General features: G+C 54.8%; 1 protein-coding gene across 5 annotated transcripts in view; it reads right to left on the bottom strand.

The window, feature by feature from the left end:
- The window catches only part of ANO1 (anoctamin 1), a 157,694-nt gene that overhangs the window by 82,577 nt on the left and 53,446 nt on the right, over positions 1-21,671 (bottom strand). For all 5 annotated transcript variants that reach the window (XM_057317266.1, XM_057317267.1, XM_057317268.1 and 2 more), the window contains one exon: positions 1,360-1,532. In XM_057317266.1, coding sequence (XP_057173249.1) covers positions 1,360-1,532 — 173 coding nt within the window. Of the gene's footprint in view, positions 1-1,359; positions 1,533-21,671 lie in introns of those variants that run through there.

The raw sequence follows: 21,671 nt of genomic DNA, 5'->3' as shown, positions 1-21,671 counted from the left end.
AGCTCCTTCTCCTCCAGGATGCCCATTCGTCTGCAGCCTGCCCATGTCCACCTGCTTCTCGGTCTTGGCCCTTGCTAGCTCTCCTCCCAGCGGGTGGGTGGCTCCCCTCTTGGCCTCAGTATCCTCAGTGGTAGAAACAGCACCAACCCTGTAGAGTGAAAACTGAGCGAGCTAATTCTCAGCCGCAGGTCAGCTGCTACGGAAGCGTCCCTCTGCCGCTGTCCAGGGCCCCCTTCCATCACCACTCCTCAAGCCCTGGATGGCACGCTTCCCTGTCTCGTTTGCTGTGGGTGCCCACAGCCTGGCCCACAGCAGGCACATGGTGTTTGCTGAAACGATGGCTCTGAGCTTCTAAGGCCAACGGTATTTATCATGGGCAGACGCTCCTTTCAATCCACACGGGTTCCCAGTGCCCCGCCCCCATCTCGGTGCAAGCTAGCTGCAGAAGGGCTGCAGGGCCTGAGGGTCTCTGCCTTCCCTGGAACACAGCTAGCCACCCTGCCAGGATCCCATCCCGCAGGCACCTCCCCAAATGCCAGGCTCTCTGTCCTGGGGCTGCACAGGCAGGCCTGGATCCTGGCGAGGTCAGAGCCAAGGAACAAGGCTGGGGCCTCAGGCAACTGCTGTGGGGGAAGGGGGGAGAAAGGAGAGTCTGTTTTCTGATCCTGAGTAAGCACCCTGAGGTCCTCTCTGCTTCCGCGGAGGGTCCTTCTCAGCCCTTCCCTCGTGGGGCAAACTTTGTTCTAACTTTAAGCCAAATTTCTCACTGGCGAGTTCTGCCCTTAAGGATCCCTCTGACCTCTGGATCTGGCCCCGTAGTGAGTGGTGGGGGTAGCAGACGCGGGATAGGGGTCCCCAACCACGTGGCCAGCTGGCACCCGCTTCCACGCGCACCAGGCACAGGCTCCGGCTGGGGCTGGACCAGCGCAGAAACAAGTCTGGACCCACCCGCGTCCCCCTGCTGCCCCGGGGGGTGTTGAGCGCTCCCGTGCGTGCGGAACACGGAGTCCCGGGAACTCCGTGCTCCCGGGCAGGTGAGGCAGTCGCTGAGGGTCCAACCCCAGAAGGGCGCGGCTGTCGCCAGAGGGCAGCGGTGCCGTGGGGCCCGGAGGCTGCCACCCTCCCTCGGCTCCCCCCACCCCGCTGCCTCGGGCCGACCGGCACCCACGAGAAGGGGGCGTCCCATCCGGGGCCCAGCCGTGCGCTCAGGCTCCGGCTCCCGGAGGGGGGGGCCGCGCCCACGGGTGGGCGCCCCCAAGCCCCCCCTCCCCGAGCCCCGCGCGCCCCCGCCCCACCCTCCCCGAGCGCGCCCGGCGCAGGTGAGCGGCCTCCCTCTGGGGCGCAGCCGCCCGCACTCACCGTGCCCTCGGATGGCAGGTAGCCGATGTCCTCGATGGCGCAGATGTTGATGATGTGGACGCTGCGGTCCTCGGCCGGGAGCGTCGAGTACTTCTCGTTGACCCTCATCGCGGCCGCCTGGGCGCCGGGCCGGCCGGGCGGCGCGCCCTCCGCATCCACGGCCGCTGCGGCCTCTGCGGGCGGACGGGGCAGCGTTGGCGCGCTCGCAGGGGGCCGGGCCTCCCGCCCCGCCCGCCGCCCGCCCGGCCCGAGCCCCGTGAGCTGCGGCCGCCCCCCTGCGGCCCCGGGCGGCCCCGCGCTGCTGCGCGCTGGGGCAGGGGCGGCGGCCGCGCGCTCAGACTTTCCGAAGAAACTTAAACACAGGAAGAAAGCGCTCCGTTCCCGCGGCCCCTCCAAGCGTTATTTTTATCCGGGAAAGCGCCCCTTGGAGTTTTTGAGGGTGGCCAAGGTTTCGTACCAGGGAGGAAGCTTCCAACAGCTCCCACCTTTAATAAAAGTCTCCAAACGTCGCACTTTGTGTCACCTTGCAGGGGAGAGAGGCTTCGGAGGTTGGCGTGGGAGAGCTCTCCCTGCCCCTTCGTCCTCGCCCTGGAGGACTTCTGCTGCCACTCAGCCCTGACCTCCCCCGGGGAGCCTCCCTTGCGTCCTGAGGGCCCACCCTCTCCAGCTTGTCCTGTTCCCTCTGCGGCTCCCCCAGGGTCCACATCTCTCTGAGTCTCCATTTATGGAAGGCTTCCTCTTCCGTGACCAGTAAGGGGCAGCCCCTCACACGGCAGCCTGGGCCTCACTTTGCAGAGGGGTATGAGAAAGGGGCCTGGGGTTCACGCAGAGCTGCCTGCACTCCTTGCGCGACGCTCTACTGCCTCCCTGAGGGAGTGACAGTGACTTGGACCGCTTTCATCCCGGATGAGCAGGGACCTGGCACGTGGTAGGTGCTCCCCAGGAGCACCGACGGATGTAATCCACCATCCCTGCAGGAGGATGGCACAGGTCTCCAGGAGCAGCCATGCCCCGGTGTAGCCCCCAGGGGCCACCCTGGCAAGCCTGCCCAGTGGGAATAAATTCTCCTTTTCCTCTGCCTCCCTACATCTTGTTAGTTCTTTGGGGTATGCCTTGAACGCCACCTCCTCCAGACAGTCATCCTGGATTGCCCCTCACCCAAGCACTCAAGCGCAAGAACTGGTCTGTTCCTTGACCACAGAGCTTCCTTTACTCCACCTTATTTTACACTGGGTTCACACACTTGATGCCCAATGGCTGCTTGTCAAACGGCCACGGAGGAACATCCCGGGCCTACAGAAGTGATCATAAAGCTATCTTGCAAGGTGCTGATGCCATCGGCACGCATTGGGTCCAAGGGTGGATTCTGGAATCAGAAAGGATAGAGTTGGGGGAGATGGGGTGGGGTCTGGCTCCAGCTCTGGCACCTTCCAGCCCTGTGACCTGGGTCAGGCGTCCTTAGCCTCAGAGAGCCTGTGTCTCCTCCCGTGAGTGTCAGTATGCATGAAGCTGGGACTCGGCACCTGGCACTGGGGGGGGGGGGGAGGCTGGGCTGTGGGACCGCTGTTACTGCTACTGTCATCTTGTCATGGTCATGAGCTTCCCTTCTCCCTCACCCCCACTTAGGCTCCAGTTTGTGAACTTCTTGAACTCTGAGAGGTGTAGCAAGGTTACTCTGCCCTTGGGCGAGCCTTGCCGGTGGGCACAGAGTGGCCCACAAGGACCCTTTGTCTGCATCTCAGACAGTGAGCACAGGTTTGGAGAAGTGTGCCAGGCGGGCCAAGTCCTCACCACAAACAGTCCTCCATGGTCTCTGCCACGCTGAGGCCAGTTCGAGCTTCCAAGGCCGGGAAGAATCTCTCTCTCTCTCTCTCTCTCTCTCTCTCTCTCACACACACACACACACACACACACACACACAGGATTATGTAACTTCATTTTCTTATCCTTGTTGGTAAACAACCAAGATTGTGTAACCTTAATACACTGACTTTCTAAATTTATTTTCAAGTGACGAAGGATCTTGTGGAAGTTTACGAGGTATGATTTGCGAACAAGGAGCAAAACTGTAATTCCTCAACTCTGGGTACCCTGACATTCCCAAACCCCTGGACTGCTGATGGAGAGAGCTTGGGGCAGGGTGCCTGAGCCCTTCTGCGAGCTGCTGCACAGTGGGGGACAATCTCTCAGGCAGGGCGGTGCCCGCCTCCCTGCTCTGGCTTTCCCTAGGAAGCCGGGTTTCACCTGCTTCTGTGATTTATGACTTAGCTGGGCCCAGACACCTGCTTGCTCATAAAGCATCACTTTCGCTGCCACAGACCAGTACATTTCGTTGCTCTGCCCCCTCCATGCATTCTGCATCCTCTTACCGCTCCCAGGCTCCCAGGTGCACAGCGTGGAAATGCTTCGGCAGGTGGAGGGGACATGCAGGGTGGCCTCTGTACAGAGCGGAGGACAGGCCAGCAGGGATTGATCCTGTCCCCAGGGCCACTGTGGCCTGGGCTGGGACTGCAGGGGTCTTGGGATTTCAGGGACCAAGAAGTAAGAACAACATTCCTCCAAGCCAGGGAGGGCAACAGGATTCTTCTCCACCCAGCTCTCCCCCAAGTTGGGACTTTAAAGCGTCTCTCGTCTGGTGATGATTTCAGCCGCTGGTTTCCGGCCTCACGGCGTCTCCTATGGGCCATCCTGTCGGGACCGTGTCTCTGCTCCGAGTCGCTAATTGCTTCTGAACAGGCCCCCAGAAATACTGTTGCCATCAGCTTTGCACTTTCTGCTTTTGGACTCAGTGATTCTCATCATTAAAAACCCGAAGGGACAGATCTCACCAGCAGGATTAATTCCCCGCTCATGAATGAGTAAAAACCAGCCTCATTAGTCTAAATGGGGCATTTTATTATGGGAAGCTCCGGGCTTCCCAGCTCACCCCACTTTGCCACCGGGCCACCCTCTCGTCCTGCTGTGATGTCAGCCCCTGTCATGCTCTCAGTCTTTGCTGACGTTGTAATAATCGCCAGCAGTACAAGCCCGGGGTGACAAGAGATGCCAGAGGGGACTGAGCTGCAAGACAGTCTCCCTTGTAAGAGCCTCGGGGGGGCCCTTCCGAACAACATCGGTTTCCCCTCCTTGCCCCTGCCCACGAGGAGGAACGTCTTGCTCTGTGCCCTGACCAGCTGCGCGTGCCTGGGCACTCCCGGGGCTGTCAGCAGCCCTAGCGAAAAGGTGAATAAACCAAGCCGTAGACAGTGAGGCAGGGCAGGGCCCTCCGCCTGGCCAGGCCGTGGTGAGCCCCGGGTCAGGGATTCTTTGAGCGACGCCGCTCGTCTACCATGGTGCCCCGGGGCTGGGCTTCTCCACGGCACTGCTGACATTTGGGGCTGGATCACTGTTTGTCCTGGGGGCCAGGCTGGGCCCTGTAGGATCGTCAGCAGCATTCCTGGTCTCTACCCACTCGATGCCAGTGGCTCTTCTCCCGCCCAGTGTGACAACTACAAATGTCTCCAGACATTTCAGATGTCCCCAGGGGTAAAACCGCCCCCGGTGGAGAACCACTCTTCTTGGGCTTATGGTAGGCCCCTGCCTGCGCTCTCCAGGAAGAGCCGGGAGGCTGATCTTATCACCCAAGTTCTCAGATGGGAGTGCAGAGGCCCAGAGAGGTGATGTGCTTGGCTTCAGGCACAGCCAAGAGGCAGATCTGGCTTTCCATCTGGTTCTCCTGACCGTCCAAACCAGGGCTCACTCCGTGAATTCAGCACACACATGCATACACGCACGCACACACGGGACTAGAGGGATACGAGGCAGGAGAGGCGATTTTTACAAAACGCATAGATGGCCCCGGCTACTCTCAGTTGGTGGAGGGGGTAGTACAGGGCTGCCCTGTCTGACTCTGGCCACCCCTGCAACAGGCCAGCTTTCTCCCCAATACGGATCTCTGCACTCAGAGGTGCTGAATAAATGATGTTGACTCACGCGGGCAGCTGGGTGGGGAAGACCGCGTGGAAGGAGTGAGCCGCTCATGAGTCAGGGCCATTGTGAGCTCAGCGGCCCCGTCCTGCTCCCGCGCTGGCTCTGCACCCCTGCGAGTGTCCAGCAGGCATCCCGTGGGGGGAAAACCCGATGCCGAACAGGTATATGACCTCATGTGCTCAAAGCGCCTTGGGTGTAACTTCCCGGGGGGTGCATTCTGGGGGGGGTTATAACTGAGATGGGGTGGGCAGGAGACGGGACTCCTGTCACTTCCTTCCCTTGCATGATGTCAGAACCCTGAGCAACGGGCAGGGAGACTCCGTGGGCACGGAAACCGCCAGCCCAAAGTTCTGGAGCACAGCCAAAGCATGAAGTTCTGTCTGGGGGAATTTTTTTCCCCCCAACGGAATCCCTGGACGTTATTTCCTTCAGAGCATTTTCAGACACTTCATGTGTTTTGCTAACCCAAGCTTGCCTTCTGAGAATTCCTAAGAACCCGAAAATCACCCCCGGCTGGGTTAGAAGCTGGCGGGCTCGGCCAGCCGCCACCTCCTCCAGGAAGCCTCTCTGGCCCGGCTCTGTTCTGCTGGAACCCCTCTCGGCTCTGTCCCGGGACTCAGGCTCATTTCTGCTCCACGGTCCTGTCTTCTGCTTTACTTCTACCCTTCACCCCCTTTCGGTCCTTGGCACACCACAGATTTCCCTGATTGTGTTTACTTATTTAACGAGCCTGCTATAAGCCAGCACCGTGCTAAGCTCTCTGCAAATACTAACTCGAGTTCTTATGGTGCTGACAACCGTCTGCAAGTGGATTCACACAGATGTCTCCCCCTCCCAGGACCCTTTCTTTGGAAGTGTGGGGGGAAGTCCAGCCTGAGTCTCAAAGTGCTCCCTCCTCCCCAGCGCCCCTTTGGGAATCACGGCATTCATGCCCCCCGATAGATGCCTGGGCATCAGAAACCCTGCCCGCTCTGGGGGCTTGACACAGAGACAGCCCCCCCGCCGCGGGCCGAGGCCGAGCCAGCCGCCAGACCACCCTGCCCAGCAGTGTGGAAACTCCACGTCATGCCTCCTGCTTCTCCAAAGGAAAGCCTCGAAACCTCCTTTGCTGCTTTAACTTTTCATCCCGGGGCTTGAGAGAAGAGCAGAGGTTTGGCCCGCCAGGCTCAGAGCAGTAGAGATTCCCTTTCACCAAAACTCTCCGCAAGAACAAAGGATGCCCATCTCCCCGAGGTGAGCTCAACTGCTGTCCCGAGCCTGACCCACCCCATGTACTCGGACCTTCCTCCCGACGGTGTGGATGGTGCCTCGGACAGACAAGGACGGGGTGCTCAGATGAAGGCGGCCGAGGCCCCCCGGCTGCGGAGCTGGGATGGGAGTGGGGATCCCTGCACTGTGGAGAGTGTGAGCGTCTCCCCCATGCAGCCCCATGGCCCTGTGTCCTCCACGTGCGTGCGTGTGTGCACGTGTGTGTGTTGGGAGTGTAAGTGCATTGCACCTGCCCTGCGGCTCCCCTGGGGTCAGTGATCACACGCTGCCCTTAATTTCCCCAAAGACCCATCTGCAGGGAAGTTGGACCCTGACGTCATAGGCTCTGGCTACAGCTGAAGCGAATCGTCTTGGACGCGTATGGCTTCTACGGTTCCCCCAAGAATCAAGTGAAACTGGAGCTCCCTGGACAGGGGACAAGGCTCGGGTATCCTTATGGGATGACCCTGCTGCTTTCCTGCGAGACAGCATCCCAGACACGAGTCAAAGCTCTGCCAGGTTTTTGTGGGTCCATGAACGGCCTTTCCCGCAAAACCTTGCTGTTTGGTTGTGCCTCCGAGGGCACGGGACTCAGTGCCAGCTTGTTTGTGTCCGGGCCTCTGCTCAGTCCAGGCCTCCCTCCCGCAGTGGAGCCGCTGGGCTGTAAGCTTCTCTCGGGCGGACGCTGCGTCCTGGGGCCTGCGGGCTGGCGCGATGGCCCATTGTTTGTGGCACACAAATGAACAAATGAAGCAGAGGCCTCACTGAGCAGTCAGCGGGTCTCCCCGACCGAACACGGGGGATCAGACCCAAACCTCCTCCAGGTTCTGCACCTCAGACCTCGTCTTCCTGAAGGAACGTCTCCGTCTGAAAGGAGGGAGTTCCTGGACCCCATAGAACAGCGCTGGCCGGTAGGAGCACGAAGTGAGCCACATAGGGAACCTGGGACGTGCCAGGAGCCACACTACAAAACAAAACAATGAGGTAGATTTAATGAAATAGGGGCATCTGAGTGGCTCAGTCGGTGAAGGGTCTGCCTTCGGCTCAGGTCATGATCCTGGGGTCCTGGGATCAAGTCCCGCATGGGGCTCCCTGCTCAGTGGGGAGCCAGCTTCTCCCTCTCCTTCTGCCACTCACCCCTGCTTGTGCTCTCTCTCTTGCTCTCTCAAATAAATGAAATCTTTTTAAAAATTAAAAAAAATTAATAAAATATTTAATGTAGCCTATTATACAAAAATATTATCTTTTCAACACATAATCAATACAAACATTACTAATGAGGTATTTTACCTTTTTTTCCTCCTAAGGGAGGGAAAAACTTTTTTTTAAGCCTTTTTTAAACCTTTCCTTAAAAAAGGAACCTTTTTTCACTCCTAATCTGGGGTGCAGTTCACACTGACAGCCCGTCTGGGCTCAGACAAACCAGATTCCCAGGGCTCGGAGCTGCGCAGGGTCGGGGACAATGTGATGGACAGCTTTGCTCCAAGGCCTGTGGTTACTGCTTCAGAAAACCTGTATTGCATGGCTCTTCCTCTCTGCTCTACATTTTTCTGAGGTTTCTGCAATGAACCCGAATTTGTCCCATCAACAGGAAAGGCATGACTCTCCCGGAACACACGGACGCACCCCGTCGCCTGCAGGCTCGCACGGCTCTTCGTTGTTCCGGGGAAGATGGCCTCCTTCTTGGCCCCTCACGCCTGCAGCTCTGAGTTAGAGAAGGCCGCCTCTGCCTCCAAGCCGGTCGGAGGCACATTCCTGAAGGTTTTAGCTGAGTCGTCTGTACTTACGGAGCCGTCTGCTGACGGGCTGGTCATGCAGGCTTCACATGGGGGACGTGCGAGCTCTCTATTTGACCCACAAGAAGTCCACCTGTGCACCCGAGGGCATCCTCCCAGGGTCCCCCGTGTCAGCCTCTCCGCGGTGTCCACGGCACGATGGGCTGCCGGCCGGGCCGTGTGCGTGGGGGTGGGGGTGTCCGACCCAGCCGCCTCCCCTCAGGACTCCTGGACACGGGCCCACGCTCAAGGAGGTGGGCACCCCAGGGGGGGGGGTGTCTCAAGCTCGTGCCTGCAGCGCTTGTTCCAGACTTTCTGGAAAACCACGTTGGCTGGTTGGGGGATTCATTCATTTGTTTACCCATGATTTGATCACTCCTTCATTCATTCATTTGCCTTCATTCATTCACTCATGCACTTGAGAGACAGTGAGAGAGAGAGCACAAGCAGGGGTGAGGGGCAGAGTGGAGGGAGAAGCATGTGTTCACATATTCGCTCCCCGCCCCACCTCCTATTACCTCTACCCTGCTCATACCTTTCCCAGCTTTGTTTCCCTCCCCAGACGTTATCGCCCCCATCGACTGCACAATTCACCCCACTGGCGAGGATGCCAGCTCCAGGCTAACTTGTCATGAGTCACCGGCTCTAGATTTTCCTGCCTGAAAATGCCATAAGAAGTAGCCACAGGGATCTAGGAAAAGGGCATAGACGGGAGCCAGTTAGTCAAGGAGTGTGGGCCCCCAAGCATTTTCCTTCGAGAAGTAAACTGCTTGGAGTCAGGGACAGCGAGCCAGAGTGTCCCCACCAGGACCGAGGTCTGTCCCGCAGAATGCATTCGTAACAAGCGGGGCCCAAGGGATCCCTACAGGGCTAACGATGGCCCCGGAGCCTCACGCAGACATGACAAGTGGCTCTGAAATCCATGCCACAGCCCCGCACGACCCAGACTCTCCAGGATCTGTGGTCAGACTGACCCTGGAGGGCGCCAGGGCTGCCCCCTCCAAGATGCCCGTGCCCCTGCCTCCAGCATGGCTCAGCTCCCCTGCTTCCTGTGTGTGGACTGCTACATCTGAAATCAGACTTTCTGGAAAACCCAATGTCTCCGTTTCGGTTTTTTTTCCTTGCCCCTTCCACCTGCCCGCCCCTAAGCAGCAAGGGGATCCCTTGGACGAGGAACGCACTTGTTTGCTTTTATTCCATGATTTGGTTCTCAGGGCAAGCACCTTGCAACTTTCTTAACCATGGCTCCTCGTCTCTGCTTCCCTCCTCGTTTGGTGGCGAGCCTGACCTCCGACCTCAGCACTGAGTTAAAGCCCAAGACCCCTCCTTGCTCAGAGGCTCCTTCCCGACACCTCTCCGAAGAGAAAGCCCATCCTATCCTTCCTCAGGGGGGACTTCAGAGCGCTCAGTTCCTTCCAAAAGGAAGACAAAGGGAAAGAGAAACTCGAGATCATGCCCAGAGAAGGACCGGGTCCTGTGTGAGCTGAAGCACTTGAATCACTTCGTAGGGCAAGGCTGTCCGGGGGAAATTCTGCTCTCCAGGGGGACGCCGGACAGGCCCCGTCCCGCCTTTGTGAACGGGCCTTCGAAAGGCCAGGCAAGGCCTCCCGGCCGGCGGAGTTGGATGGCTGGCTGCCACACCCACGACACGCGGGCCAGCTTTCGAGCAAAGAGCCAGGGCGCCAAGCCTCCAGGTCACAGCGCTGGGGACCAAACAGAGGGGACTGCTGGGACCCCCTCAGCACGGGGCAGACATCGGCTCATGGCCTCAAAGGAGTGAGGTCAGATATCGTCTTTCCAGAGAGCCTCCCCGGGCCCTTGCCCCCAAGCCCCTCCTTTTGCTTCTGTCCTTTGTCACCTGTCCCTTGTCACCCTGTCACCTATTTTCTCTGTGTGCTAGGAGAGGGGGCTTTTGTCCGGCTTACTCTCTGCTGCGTTCTCAGCACCTAGGGGAGCCTGGCACTCTGCAGGTTGCCAAAATATTTGTCAAAAGCATGAATGAACGAATAACGTGGACTTCACCAGGGTCTCAAGCCCCAGGGGGGCGGGACTGGTACCGACAGGCCAATTTCTATTGGACTCAAACAGCCCCTGTGCGGCCTGCCTTTGTCACACACAGGTCTTTCCTGGGAGCAAGGAGGACGAAGTTGTTGTCTTGACATTTGAAGTTGATAGAACAGCTAGCGAAAGCTCCAGAGGCTGCTGGTCCCCCTGCCACAAAAGCTCCATTGACAAGCCCTGGCCTGGGGAGGTGCAGGCCCAGCTTTCCCCGCGGACCGGACAGCACCTCCCCTCTGCTGGGGCCATCAGCACATTTACTAAGGTCCTACTGAAAGCTGCCATGGAGCTGTGAGCCACAGACACAAAGGGACACATCCACAGAGCTGACAGTCTCCCGGGAAAGTAAAAAAACAAACAGACAACCATGGGCTACAGAAGTAGGGAAGAGTCTGGGAAAGAAAGGTCACAAAGGTCCTGCAGAGGGAGTGGCTTCTCAGCTGAGCCCTAGGAAGTCATGGGGAACCAGGAAGCTGCAGGGGAGGGGACAGCTGCTCCAAGCAGAGGAAGGCCTGCAGGAGGAGGCATGAGCGGGGTGGGCAGAGGGGTGGGGAGACGGAGGGGCCGGGAGGGGAGGGCAGGGCTGTGGGCTCATCCATCAGACGGCTGCCTCTGGGACGCTGCCGCCCATGACCCAGCACGACACGGCTGACCCGGAGCTGGGGAGCTTATACTGGGGTGCCCCAGAGCAGGCCGCAGGGGCTTTGGAGCGCCCAGGGAGTGGGGCGGGCACTTTCCCACAGGGGGCGATCGTGGGCCTCACTGCAGGGGGGCATTCACAGCCACTCAGGAGAGACCTTGCTGGAGGGGGTAGGGGAGCGGGACTGGCAACAGGGACTCCGTCTTGATACGAACACAAGGATTTGTGATGACGTGCATTGGTGCTTTCTTTCCACGAGCAAGGGGCACCCCTGCAGAGCAACGCGCTTGCAGACCGGGGCGACCGACGTGGGCAGTGCCGGCTGTGAGCCCGGGAGCCAGCAGCAGAGCGGCCCCCCCTTGGGTATCTCACGGCCTTTCCTTGCTTCTGGGCCCTTCTGCATGTTCCTTGGGGCGAGCGGGTGCTTCCGTGCTGGACGACAGGGTGAGCTGGCCACCTCGGTGTCAGCACCTCCCCCACCTGACCACGGTGAAGCTGTGCCAAGGGCGGTCCCTGGGGTCCTCTGACCCTCCGGGGAGAGGAATGTCACCATGGTGGCCTGGCCTGCGTCTCTGCTCCTGGCGGTATTTTAAACTCCCCAGGACGGCAGAAGCCTTCACCATGACACCACCAGGGGCAGGGCCAAAATCAGGATGCCCCTGCCAGCACTCGCCTGAATCAGCCAGGACAGGGAGATTCAACATGCCTGACACACAGCAGGTGCTCAATAAATGCGCATGGAAGAGACCGTCCCAGGGGACTTTTAGAAGAGCTGTTAACTCATCTATTGGAATGGAACTTTCCAGAGAATCCCTCCAAGTTCCTGTATGCCTGCAGGGCGACCTTGGACAAATTACATAGGCTCTGGGGTCCTAATAATAGGCAGGCTATTGGGGTGGTGGGAATGGACCCACGACCCCCAGAGTGGGTCCCACGCATGACGCCAGCGTGGTGCCTGGACCCCACTGGTCACCGCTGTGATGACATGGGCGGAGCTCAGCGCTTGGCTGTCTGCTTGTGATGGCCCCTTATCATCACAATGGCCACAGATTCCCGGGGGCTGAACAGGGCGAGCACTCAGCCGTCTGGGGCCTGTCGCCGCCCCGACCTGCCTCTCGCCACACATTCATTCACATGATCACGTTCATTCCTTCACTGAGCGTCTCTGAGCGCCAGGCTGGCGACGCGGAGTGAACCCTGCAGCCGAGCCACTGCTCCCGCGGGCGCACACGCCAGTGGGGGAGACACACAGAGAACAAGCAGGACTGTTGGCGGGCGGTGATGGTGGTGCCATGGGATGGCGGGTAGGGGTGATCGTGAAGGCCTCTCTGGGGAAAGGAGAACCGAGCAGAGGCCCGTATGCTGAGAGGAGCCAGCCCCGAGAAAGAAGGTCCAGGGAGGAACATTCCAGGTGGAGGCCACAGCCAGGTGGCAGCCCGGAGGCTGGGAGGAACTCTGAGGGGCGGGCAGGGCTGCAGGGCTCCCAGCCTGCTGGGTTGGAGGGGAGCTTAGAAGTAGGGGTTTAGGCTGTGCATTTCTGCCAGGGACCCCCAGCAACATGAAAGGCTTCTCTAATGACACCGAGCATGGAGCTCTGGAGGACTCCAGAAGTGGCTGACTGCCCCCGAGGGCAGCCCTGTGTGTCTCAGAGGGAGCCTGCTCCCCAAAACCAGCCTCTTCCAGGCTTGGGCCCCACACAGGGACTCCTTTGCAGCAACCACGTCGCAGACTGGAGTCAGCTGTCCTGTGGAGCTCTGTGCATCCCCTCCTTGCCCGGCCCCATCCCAGCTCTCTCCACGCCCTGTGCTTGGTTATGCCACAAATCGCTCTCCCCCATGTCTTTGTTCTGGAACACAGGCAGTAGGCAGATTCAGCCAGGACTCGGGATTAGCAGCTTGTGAGCAGGAGTGCCTGGACTCCAGGGAGGCCCTCCATCCCTAACCCGTTCCTGTAACTACCATGAACGTCTACACTGCGGCACTAAGCCTTTCACTGACCCAGAAAGCAAACATCCTGAGAAAAGGCAAACTACTGATCAAATTCATACTAAGGTGTAAATGACCTCTCTCTTTCAAATAATTTTCATAGGCAAACGGGGCAACTGGCACCAAGCCCACAGACTGGTGGGGATGAAGGATGTGGAGAAAGGGGAAGAACTTTCCACAGCAAAGGCAAAGGGAAGGAGGAAGGGGTTTGGGGGAAGGAGGACAAGGAAAACCTTTATTTCCTGCTGGGGTGGCCAGGATGGGGCCAGCTCTTCAATGCCCAATGCCTTGACTTTGGCCACCAGCACAAGCAGGGAAGGGGCCAGCATCTGTCTGATCCCTGGGGGCAATTTTAAAGTTCATCTCAGTCCAGGGTGTCCATCTGAAAAGTTTCTCCACTGCAAAAATAGAACCAAGAACAAAGGAGGACAAATGGTTTAGAGCAACAACTGGGGACATGGGGATGGAGAAACCTGTTTCTCAGATAAGCATCTGGCCTTTGGAGAAGATTTCCTTCTCATCTGCAGGGTTGAGGCCAGGGAACCAGCACTGGGGGGAGGGGGGTCGTGGGGTTCTTCTCGACAGTCGGCGCCTGAGCGCAGTACCCCCACCCCCTGCTGCACGGGCACAGACGCTCAGTGTCCGGACCTGCCCCAGTGGGCTGGGGATCCAGCACCATCAACCGGGTGTAGGACGCCCACAAGGCAGCAGGGAGGCTGGTATTTCATAAGTGCCCCCCTTGAGGAGCCACGAACCTGCCCGGGTGGCAGGAGACCCCCTCCGCCATTCCCACCATAGAAACAGCCTTTGCAGGGGGGGAGGTGACGTCAGCAGGCCATGCCCCACCGCGTTCATCCATCCTCTTCCAAAGTGGTAAAGCTTTTGCTTCCAGATGGAGAAAAAAGAGGAATCAAAGAAGGGAACAGAAAAGAAGAGAAAGAAACAAGAGGGAGGGGAGAAACTGGAGCCGGCTCGTGGCGGGGGTGGGGAGAGCCCAGGGGTTGGCCCAGAGCCAGCCAAGGACACACCTTTGTCCTGGCGGTGGCCCGGTTTCGATTCAACAAAAAATGACCAAAAGAGGGGTTAATGACCTGATATCACCAGGTCATATTTCCCCAGAACAAACAGGGTTCTGGGGAAGTGGGTGGGTGAGGTGCAGAATCACAATGGGGTGAAGGCTATTCTCCTTATCACGTGTAACGAGACACCAAGAAAACAGGGTGAGACATCAGGAAGGCAAAGGGTAATGCCCGAGTGATAAGACCTGCATTAACATAAATTTACTCTTATCTTGAAGAGAGGCAGACATCACTCAGCTAAAATGCCCGCTCTTGCTGCAAGGCCGCTGGTCACTGGAGCGCGGTGGGAGCTGGGCCAGCTCACATGGGATCAGGGGCTGGGCCCCGGAGCTGGGATCTGCTTTCCTGAGGAATGCTTCCCTCCCCTTCTTCTTTCAACAAATGCACAATAAGTCCCAGGTGGACTAGAGCCTCTGGCACTTTCCTACCCCAGCAAAGTTCAGTGTCTTGGCCGATATTTACAAAATGAAGGTCTAGATAGCCATTGCTTCTTCACCCGGGGAACTTTACAAAATACACATGTAGGTCTTCACGTTCAGAGATCTCAACCATTCCAAGGGGCTCGGAGAGCAGCTGGATTTGGGCCCCCTAATCTCAGGAGGACAGACATGCACACAGCTGACTGTGATGCCACTGGGCCAGTAATCCCTGATCGTTACAGGACCAGAGTCCATGGAAGCCCTGAGGAAGGGATGCTGGACAAGGCAGCCGAGAGACAGCCACTTCTGGGCCATCTAACCCATCTCACTCCGGCCTGACGACGCCAAGTCTGGAGTCCGGGGCCCCTAGGAAGGCGGGGGTCTTTGTAAACTTGCCAGCTCTCAACTGAGAGCCCTGAAAGGCTATGTTTCAGGGGCCCAGCTTCCCCAGATCCAAAGTCTAGCTCAAATCATCTCCAACCCTGAGAGAAACGAGCATATCTGTCCACTTCTGCCCACCGAAGACATGAAAATCCTCTTTGGAAGAGGTGAGCATCTCCAGAGCCATCCCCTTTATCAGGCACAGCATCCAGTGTCCGTGAAGAATTACAGCAAGTGCCAGGAGGCAGGGTCCAATAATTAAAACTCAAGCAAAACAAACAAACAAATGACAAGAGAAACAGACTAACAGCAGACCCAGGTGCTGGGGTTATCAGACTCGTACGTTAACCTGCTGCAGAATCTAAATGAAAACAAGGGGAATTTCAGTACGAGAGCTGGAATCCGCAGAGGGCATCGGATGGAAATTCTAAAGCCCCAAATGAGAATTCGGAAGGTGGGCAGGGCGGCAAACTGGAGAGTGGACAAGTTCAGTGAACTGAGAAGCCAGTAGAAAATCCTCAAATTGGAACACAGTTGGAAGACTGACAGAGACACACAGGTTTTAGGGACCATGCCTCCCGCAGGTGTGGTTGGAGTTCTGGAGCAGGAGAGGCAGGGGAGGACTTGTTCCTCACAGACACAAGGAGTTTAACTATCCTCAAGCAGAGACAGACAGAGAAAACCACACGTAGGCACCTCACAGGGAAACTGGTGGAAATGAAGGACAAGAAGAAAAATCCTTAAAAGCACCCAGAGGCGAAAAAAGCATGTTTTCAAAAGATCAATCCTAAGGCTAATGGCTGACTTTCCTGAGAAACTGTGGAAGCTTAAGGGCATATTTAAATGGCCGGAAAAAAACAAGTACCCACTTAGGATTCTGTGTGGAGAGAAAATATCTTTCAAAAAAGAAGGTGAAATAAAGATGTTTTCAGATGAACGACATTGAAGAGGATTCGTGGCCGGCAGACCTGCACTAAAATAAACAGTACAGGGATTTTTTTTTCAGACAGGGGGGAGCTAACCCCAAATGGAAGCATCATGGATGGACATTGGAAAGAGCAAATATGTGGGCAAACCCCTGCTTAAGCCAGCAGGAATAATGTCCTGTAGGACTAAGATAGAAATAGAATTAATACACAGCAAAAATGAAACTAAAGGAGAGAGGGATAAATGAAGTGAAAGGCATTTAAGCTTCTACTTTAATGTTCCAAAGCGGTAAAAGCACAATTTTAAGACAGATTCTAAAAAGCCAGGGATGCATTTCATAATTTCTGGTGCAACCACTAGAAGGAGAATAAAGGAATGTACAGCTGGCCAGCTAATCAAAGAGCAACTGGAATCAAATAAGAATTGATTAATGAAAAAGAAGGAGGTTAAAAAAAACCAAAAACCAAATGGGAAAAATAAAGAACAAAGAGTAAGTGGTGGGTATAAATCCAGATGTATATTAATAATTATATTAAGTATAAATGGGCTAAATACTCCAATTAAATGACAACATTATCAGGCGAGGTTTTTTTTTTGAACTTCAGTTCTCTACTATTTATTAGTAGACACACTTTAATATAAAGACCCCAAATGCTCACATGTTGAAAGATGAAGTACAGACCATGTAAGTACAATTAAAGATAGCAGATGCAGCTGTCCTAATATCGAATACAGTAGATTTCAAAGCAAGAAGTTTTCCTAGAGATGAAAAGGGCTGTTTCATAATGGCACACCAACTCAGCAGAAAGATAGAACAATTGTCAACAATGTTCTCACACGACATGAAACCAAACCCGACAGAGCTGAAATAAGGAATAAGTCCTCAATCACTGTGGAACTTTAATGCCTTCCACAAATGGTAGGCTTTCTGCAGACAGAAGAATCCTCCGGAACTACAGAATATGGACTTTCCAAGTGTGCACAGACCGTGTGCCTCCGTGGCTCGTGCTGGGCCATAAAGACAGTCTCGGCACGTCTGGAGTACCGAGCTCTTGTCCTCTGAGGACAGTGGAAACAAATAGAGACTGATAACAAAAACACAACTGAAACAAATGCCCCAATGTTTGGAAATCAAGTGGTACTCTTCCAGATAAGCTGCAGACCAAAGAAGACATCACAGTGAAGACGGAGATACCAAGATACGCTACCCATATCATCGTACACAGCTGAGCCTGCAGGCGAAGACAGCTGCATGGCCCTCAAGTGCACACAGTCAGAAAGAGGGCTGAAAATCCATTATCTAAGCGTGCATACCAAGAAGCGAGAAAAAAATAGCAGATCAATGTAACGCAGAAGGAGGAAAATAATGCAGGTAAGCATGGACATCGGTGATTTAGAAAACTAACATGTCGCGGAGAAATGAACAAACCTAAAAGTCAGCTCCTTGAAAAGACTAATACTTTTGATGAACCTCTGTCCAGACGCAGGCCTGTCCCTAACAAGAGCAGACTGTGTGCCACATGTCTAATATCTATGTTACAGGGGCGCCTGGGTGGCACAGCGGTTAAGCGTCTGCCTTTGGCTCAGGGCGTGATCCCAGCGTTATGGGATCGAGCCCCACATCAGGCTCCTCCGCTATGAGCCTGCTTCTTCCTCTCCCACTCCCCCTGCTTGTGTTCCTTCTCTCGCTGGCTGTCTCTCTCTCTGTCAAATAAATAAATAAAATCTTTAAAAAAAATAGTATCTATGTTACAAATCAAGCTAACAAACTATTAAATAAGTATATTCTCTCCTCCTACTTTGAGAAATTACCCTCTCACAACAAAGAAGGTTAGGTTCAAATTTAAAAGTCACAAACTCCTTGAACATCAGTGCCGGAAGATGGGGTGATGGGGACACAGTCCCTGCCCACCACCCCAGCACCATCCCATACCATGAGGAGCGTGTCAATCCAAGCTCTGACCACAACCCCACCCACAGCTGCCTCGCAGCTGTCCATGGGGCACGAGGTGTGCCCACAGTCTCCCTTTGAGAGGGTCCGTGCAGGCTTGGGAGTCAGCTGGGTCCGTGTGGGATCTTTGGAGCCTGAGTGTCCAAGCATGGTCTCAGAAGGGAAGTGTGGGTTCATGTAGGTGGTCCCCTGGGCCCCACAGATCTCACCCATAGGGAGAGACAAGAAGGAGGAAGGTCAGGCGAGGGTCGTGAGCAGGGCCCTTCTTTGGGGGGAAGAAAAAGAAGACACGAATGGTCAGCAGCAGGAATAAGGAGGCAACATCACTCCTATTGCCATAGACATTAGAAAGATGACATAAGCACACCATGAATAACTTCATGCAAATAAATGGAAACATTTAGATGAAACAGTTTCCTAGAGGAACACAACTTCCCAAAATTTTCCTAAGAAGAAATAATCCAAAGAGTCCTCTATCTATAAAATAAATCTGATGTGTGATTATAATCCTTTCCACAAAGAAAATTCTAGATCCACAGGGCTTCACTGGTGGAACTGCCAAGCCGGAGTTCCAAGGGGCGAGGCCCCCAGGACCCCTGCTGCCTCCGCCGGTGACATGGGGGAGCCCTGGGAAGGTGCAGCCAGCGATCTGAGCTCCCTGATCTTATTTCATGTCAGGTGCCAGCTTACTCTGCTGAGCTGGGCTTTTGGCACCTTTTGGACCTTGGATTTCCCCCTCCCAGGTGTGGCATATAATTCTCAACATAAGCCATCAGGAATGAGCCAGAAGCCATCACCAGTGGCGACTGCTGTGAAGAATAGTCATGGTTCAGGAAGAAAACATCCTGCCGGGAAGCGTATACCCAGTGTTCACAGGACACACATGAAAACACGAAGAAACAAGGCATAGCCCTCGACATTCGAGTAGAACCAGTTTCCGCTGGCAAGCACGGTGCCCAGAATCCCGTCGGTCCACTTTCTGGTGGCAGCAAGGCCCCCAGGTATCTCATTTCCTGGCGAGCAGAAACCAGCTGCCAATTTGCAGCTCTCCAGCAGGTGCGGCACAGCACCTAGTGGCCGGAGAGGTAACTACCTGTCCATCTGTACCCACCTCCGGGGGTGGGGAGGGGTGGAGGGAGGGCGGGAGAGAGACGGGACGAGAACCAGGGGCAAAGTTTCTCTCAGGTCTTGGATTTTCCGACCTTCAATCTCACAGGTAATCAATAAACCACACCGAGCTCATTGCCTCACCTCAAAAACTTGATTACACACACGTGTTTTTTTTTTTTTAATATATACACTTCCATAACCATTTTGGAAGCAAGATGGGGAAGAATAGAATAGAAACGAATATCTTTAAAAAAACATTCTGCATGAACCTTAAACTTTATTCAACCTTAAAAGAAGCTAAAACATCTAATAAATCGATTCAGTTTATAGAAACTAGATAGATTATTAAATAGGAAAATGTTTACTATGTTTTAAAAATTCAAATCCACCAGTTCATCCATCAGGTAAATGTTTATCTTAAAGTTCAGGGGCAAAGTTAAACAGTTGAAATAAAATGGAATTAAGCGTTAATATTTTGTTTTACTTGGAGTACAGATGGAAGACAAAAATAATAGCTCATAAAACGGAAAGTTTCTATTTTCACCAAAATATTTGGAAGAGTTATTTTATTTTTAATTTGGATACCTAGATTCAGTGTAACTTCTGCTGGGGAAGGTTTTCAGTTGATTCCTGTGAGCTGGAGTATCTGGAAACTGGCCTTGGTTATTATTTAAAACATTCATTCCACAAAGATACAATTTATTTCAAAAAGTGTCATACCAGCCAGAAACTGCACGTAAGCACATTGCTTGTAAAATCCCAGGGACTCCGGGGGAAGATCCCTGCTCCCTCTCCTCCACCCGGCCACGGCTCAGGTGAAAAAACGCAACCCTAGGGTTTCACACCTACGGTTTTCTAATTGTGCCCACCCCTCCATAGCCTCGCTTTTCCTGGGGCTTTTATTTATGATGACAATGTCCCACGCAATCATCAAGATTATTTTAAAGAGTGTCATGGGAACGCTGAATTACAAGGAAGGGTCTTTCCAATGTCAACAACTGGACAGAAAATGCAGCCTTCTCTCTTTGTTTTTAGGGGAGAAGAAAGTCTTCAGAGACCCAAAAGGTACACAGAAGTTATTCTTAGTGGAAAGTCCTTCTTTGGTCCACTTTCTCTGTCCCCGGTGCAGAGAAGGGGTTCTTGTTGTCTGGTGTTCTGCCTTTGTCGGCTGTAATGTCCTGGCCTCCCCCCTGCTGGCTTTCTCTCCCTTTCTCACCACTCAATGATTCTTGCATCTTTGATGTGTCTTGATCTACTCTGGCCAGCATTCTTACGTTTCCACGTATTTACTTTGTTGTTGTTGTTGTTTCTAGGATAGTTTCAGATTTGCAGAAAAATCGAGGAGATAGGACAGAGTTCCCAGATAGCCGGCACCAAGCTCCCCTCTTACGGACATCCCATATTAGTGGATACACTCGTTATGATTAATGAACCTATCTTAGTGGATACGCTCGTTATAATTAATGAACCTATCTGATGCATTCTTATTAAACAGAGTCCACACTTGATTCAGATTGTCTTCGTTTTCACTTAATGTCCGTTTTCGGGTCCAGAGTCCTTTCCAGGACACCGCATGACATCATTATTCTTCTGAAGGCTCTAGGGGCATCCTCTTTGGCCAACAGCAACCCCTGTGTCTTGCTGGCCCACCCATTAAGTTCTGAGCACTTCTCTGCCACGAGCTGGTGCAACCAAGATGTTCTAGGCTTATATTCTTCCTTTCCCACCCCGGGACCTGGAATCAGCCATTTCTCACAGGATCCCCAGTGGTCTCCTTCCTCTTAATTTGCCATATTCCTGGAAAAGCTGGAAATCACAATAAGCCCTGCTGTGCTTCTATCTTCCAAATGTCTGACCCACTTTTGCAATACCCATGGCCTTCCCTTTGTTTTGTTTTGCCCAGGTAAGTTCTGGTGAGCTGTCTGGAATCCAGAGGTCCTGAGCTGCACGCTTTGTTAGAGATAGCCTCTGGGGTGGACGTCAGGTGACAAGCAGCTCTTGTGGGTGTCACGCTTACACTTTGCACTCCGATGCTTGAACAAGTAAGAAGAAGCTCGTAAACGGCCCCACAGGGGACCCCAGGGCGCCCCAGTAGACCCCAGGTGCTTCATGTCATTTAAAAAAGAGCAGAAAGTTGGCCACAGCAGACTGGCCAGCCCTGGGTGTTCTCTGTAGAACGCAGCGAGCTCCACCTTGTTTTCACAGCTATCCATCACACCTTTCTCATGCATTCGGCTTTTTTGCTCTTCCCCGCGCGGCCGCGTTAGCTGGCATCATGGCCGATCTCACTCCAAGGTAGGATCTCCATGACCTGGGAACTGAACTCCCCGTTCCTCTCCGGAACCTGGTTTCTGAACTGTCATCTCAGGAGACATCACAGAGTCCAGAGCAAGAAAAGACTGGAAGGCGAGGTAAGGAGCGTTCCTTTCTCTCCAAGGGCCAGTCCCCCAATGAACGAAAACCTTCCCATCTTGCACCCCTCTATGTCCAGCACCCCGTAAGAGTCTCCTTCCCCATCTGAAGCCAGCGGGTGCCTGGCTCTGCTGCTCCGCTCCTGGTGGAGAGAGCTTATTGCATCGATGGGAGCGGGAAGGGAGAGACGTGTGGGAAGCAAAGACCTTCCCTTAAAAAGCCCACACATGGGGCGCCTGGGTGGCACGGCGGTTAGGCGTCTGCCTTCGGCTCAGGGCGTGATCCCGGCGTTATGGGATCGAGCCCCACATCAGGCTCCTCCGCTAGGAGCCTGCTTCTTCCTCTCCCACTCCCCCTA

Source organism: Ursus arctos, unplaced genomic scaffold, assembly GCF_023065955.2.
Source record: "Ursus arctos isolate Adak ecotype North America unplaced genomic scaffold, UrsArc2.0 scaffold_23, whole genome shotgun sequence".
NCBI classification, from domain to species: Eukaryota; Metazoa; Chordata; class Mammalia; order Carnivora; family Ursidae; genus Ursus; species Ursus arctos.
The sequence above is the reverse complement of the archived record's forward strand: the minus strand, read 5'-3'. Positions and strand labels throughout refer to the sequence as shown.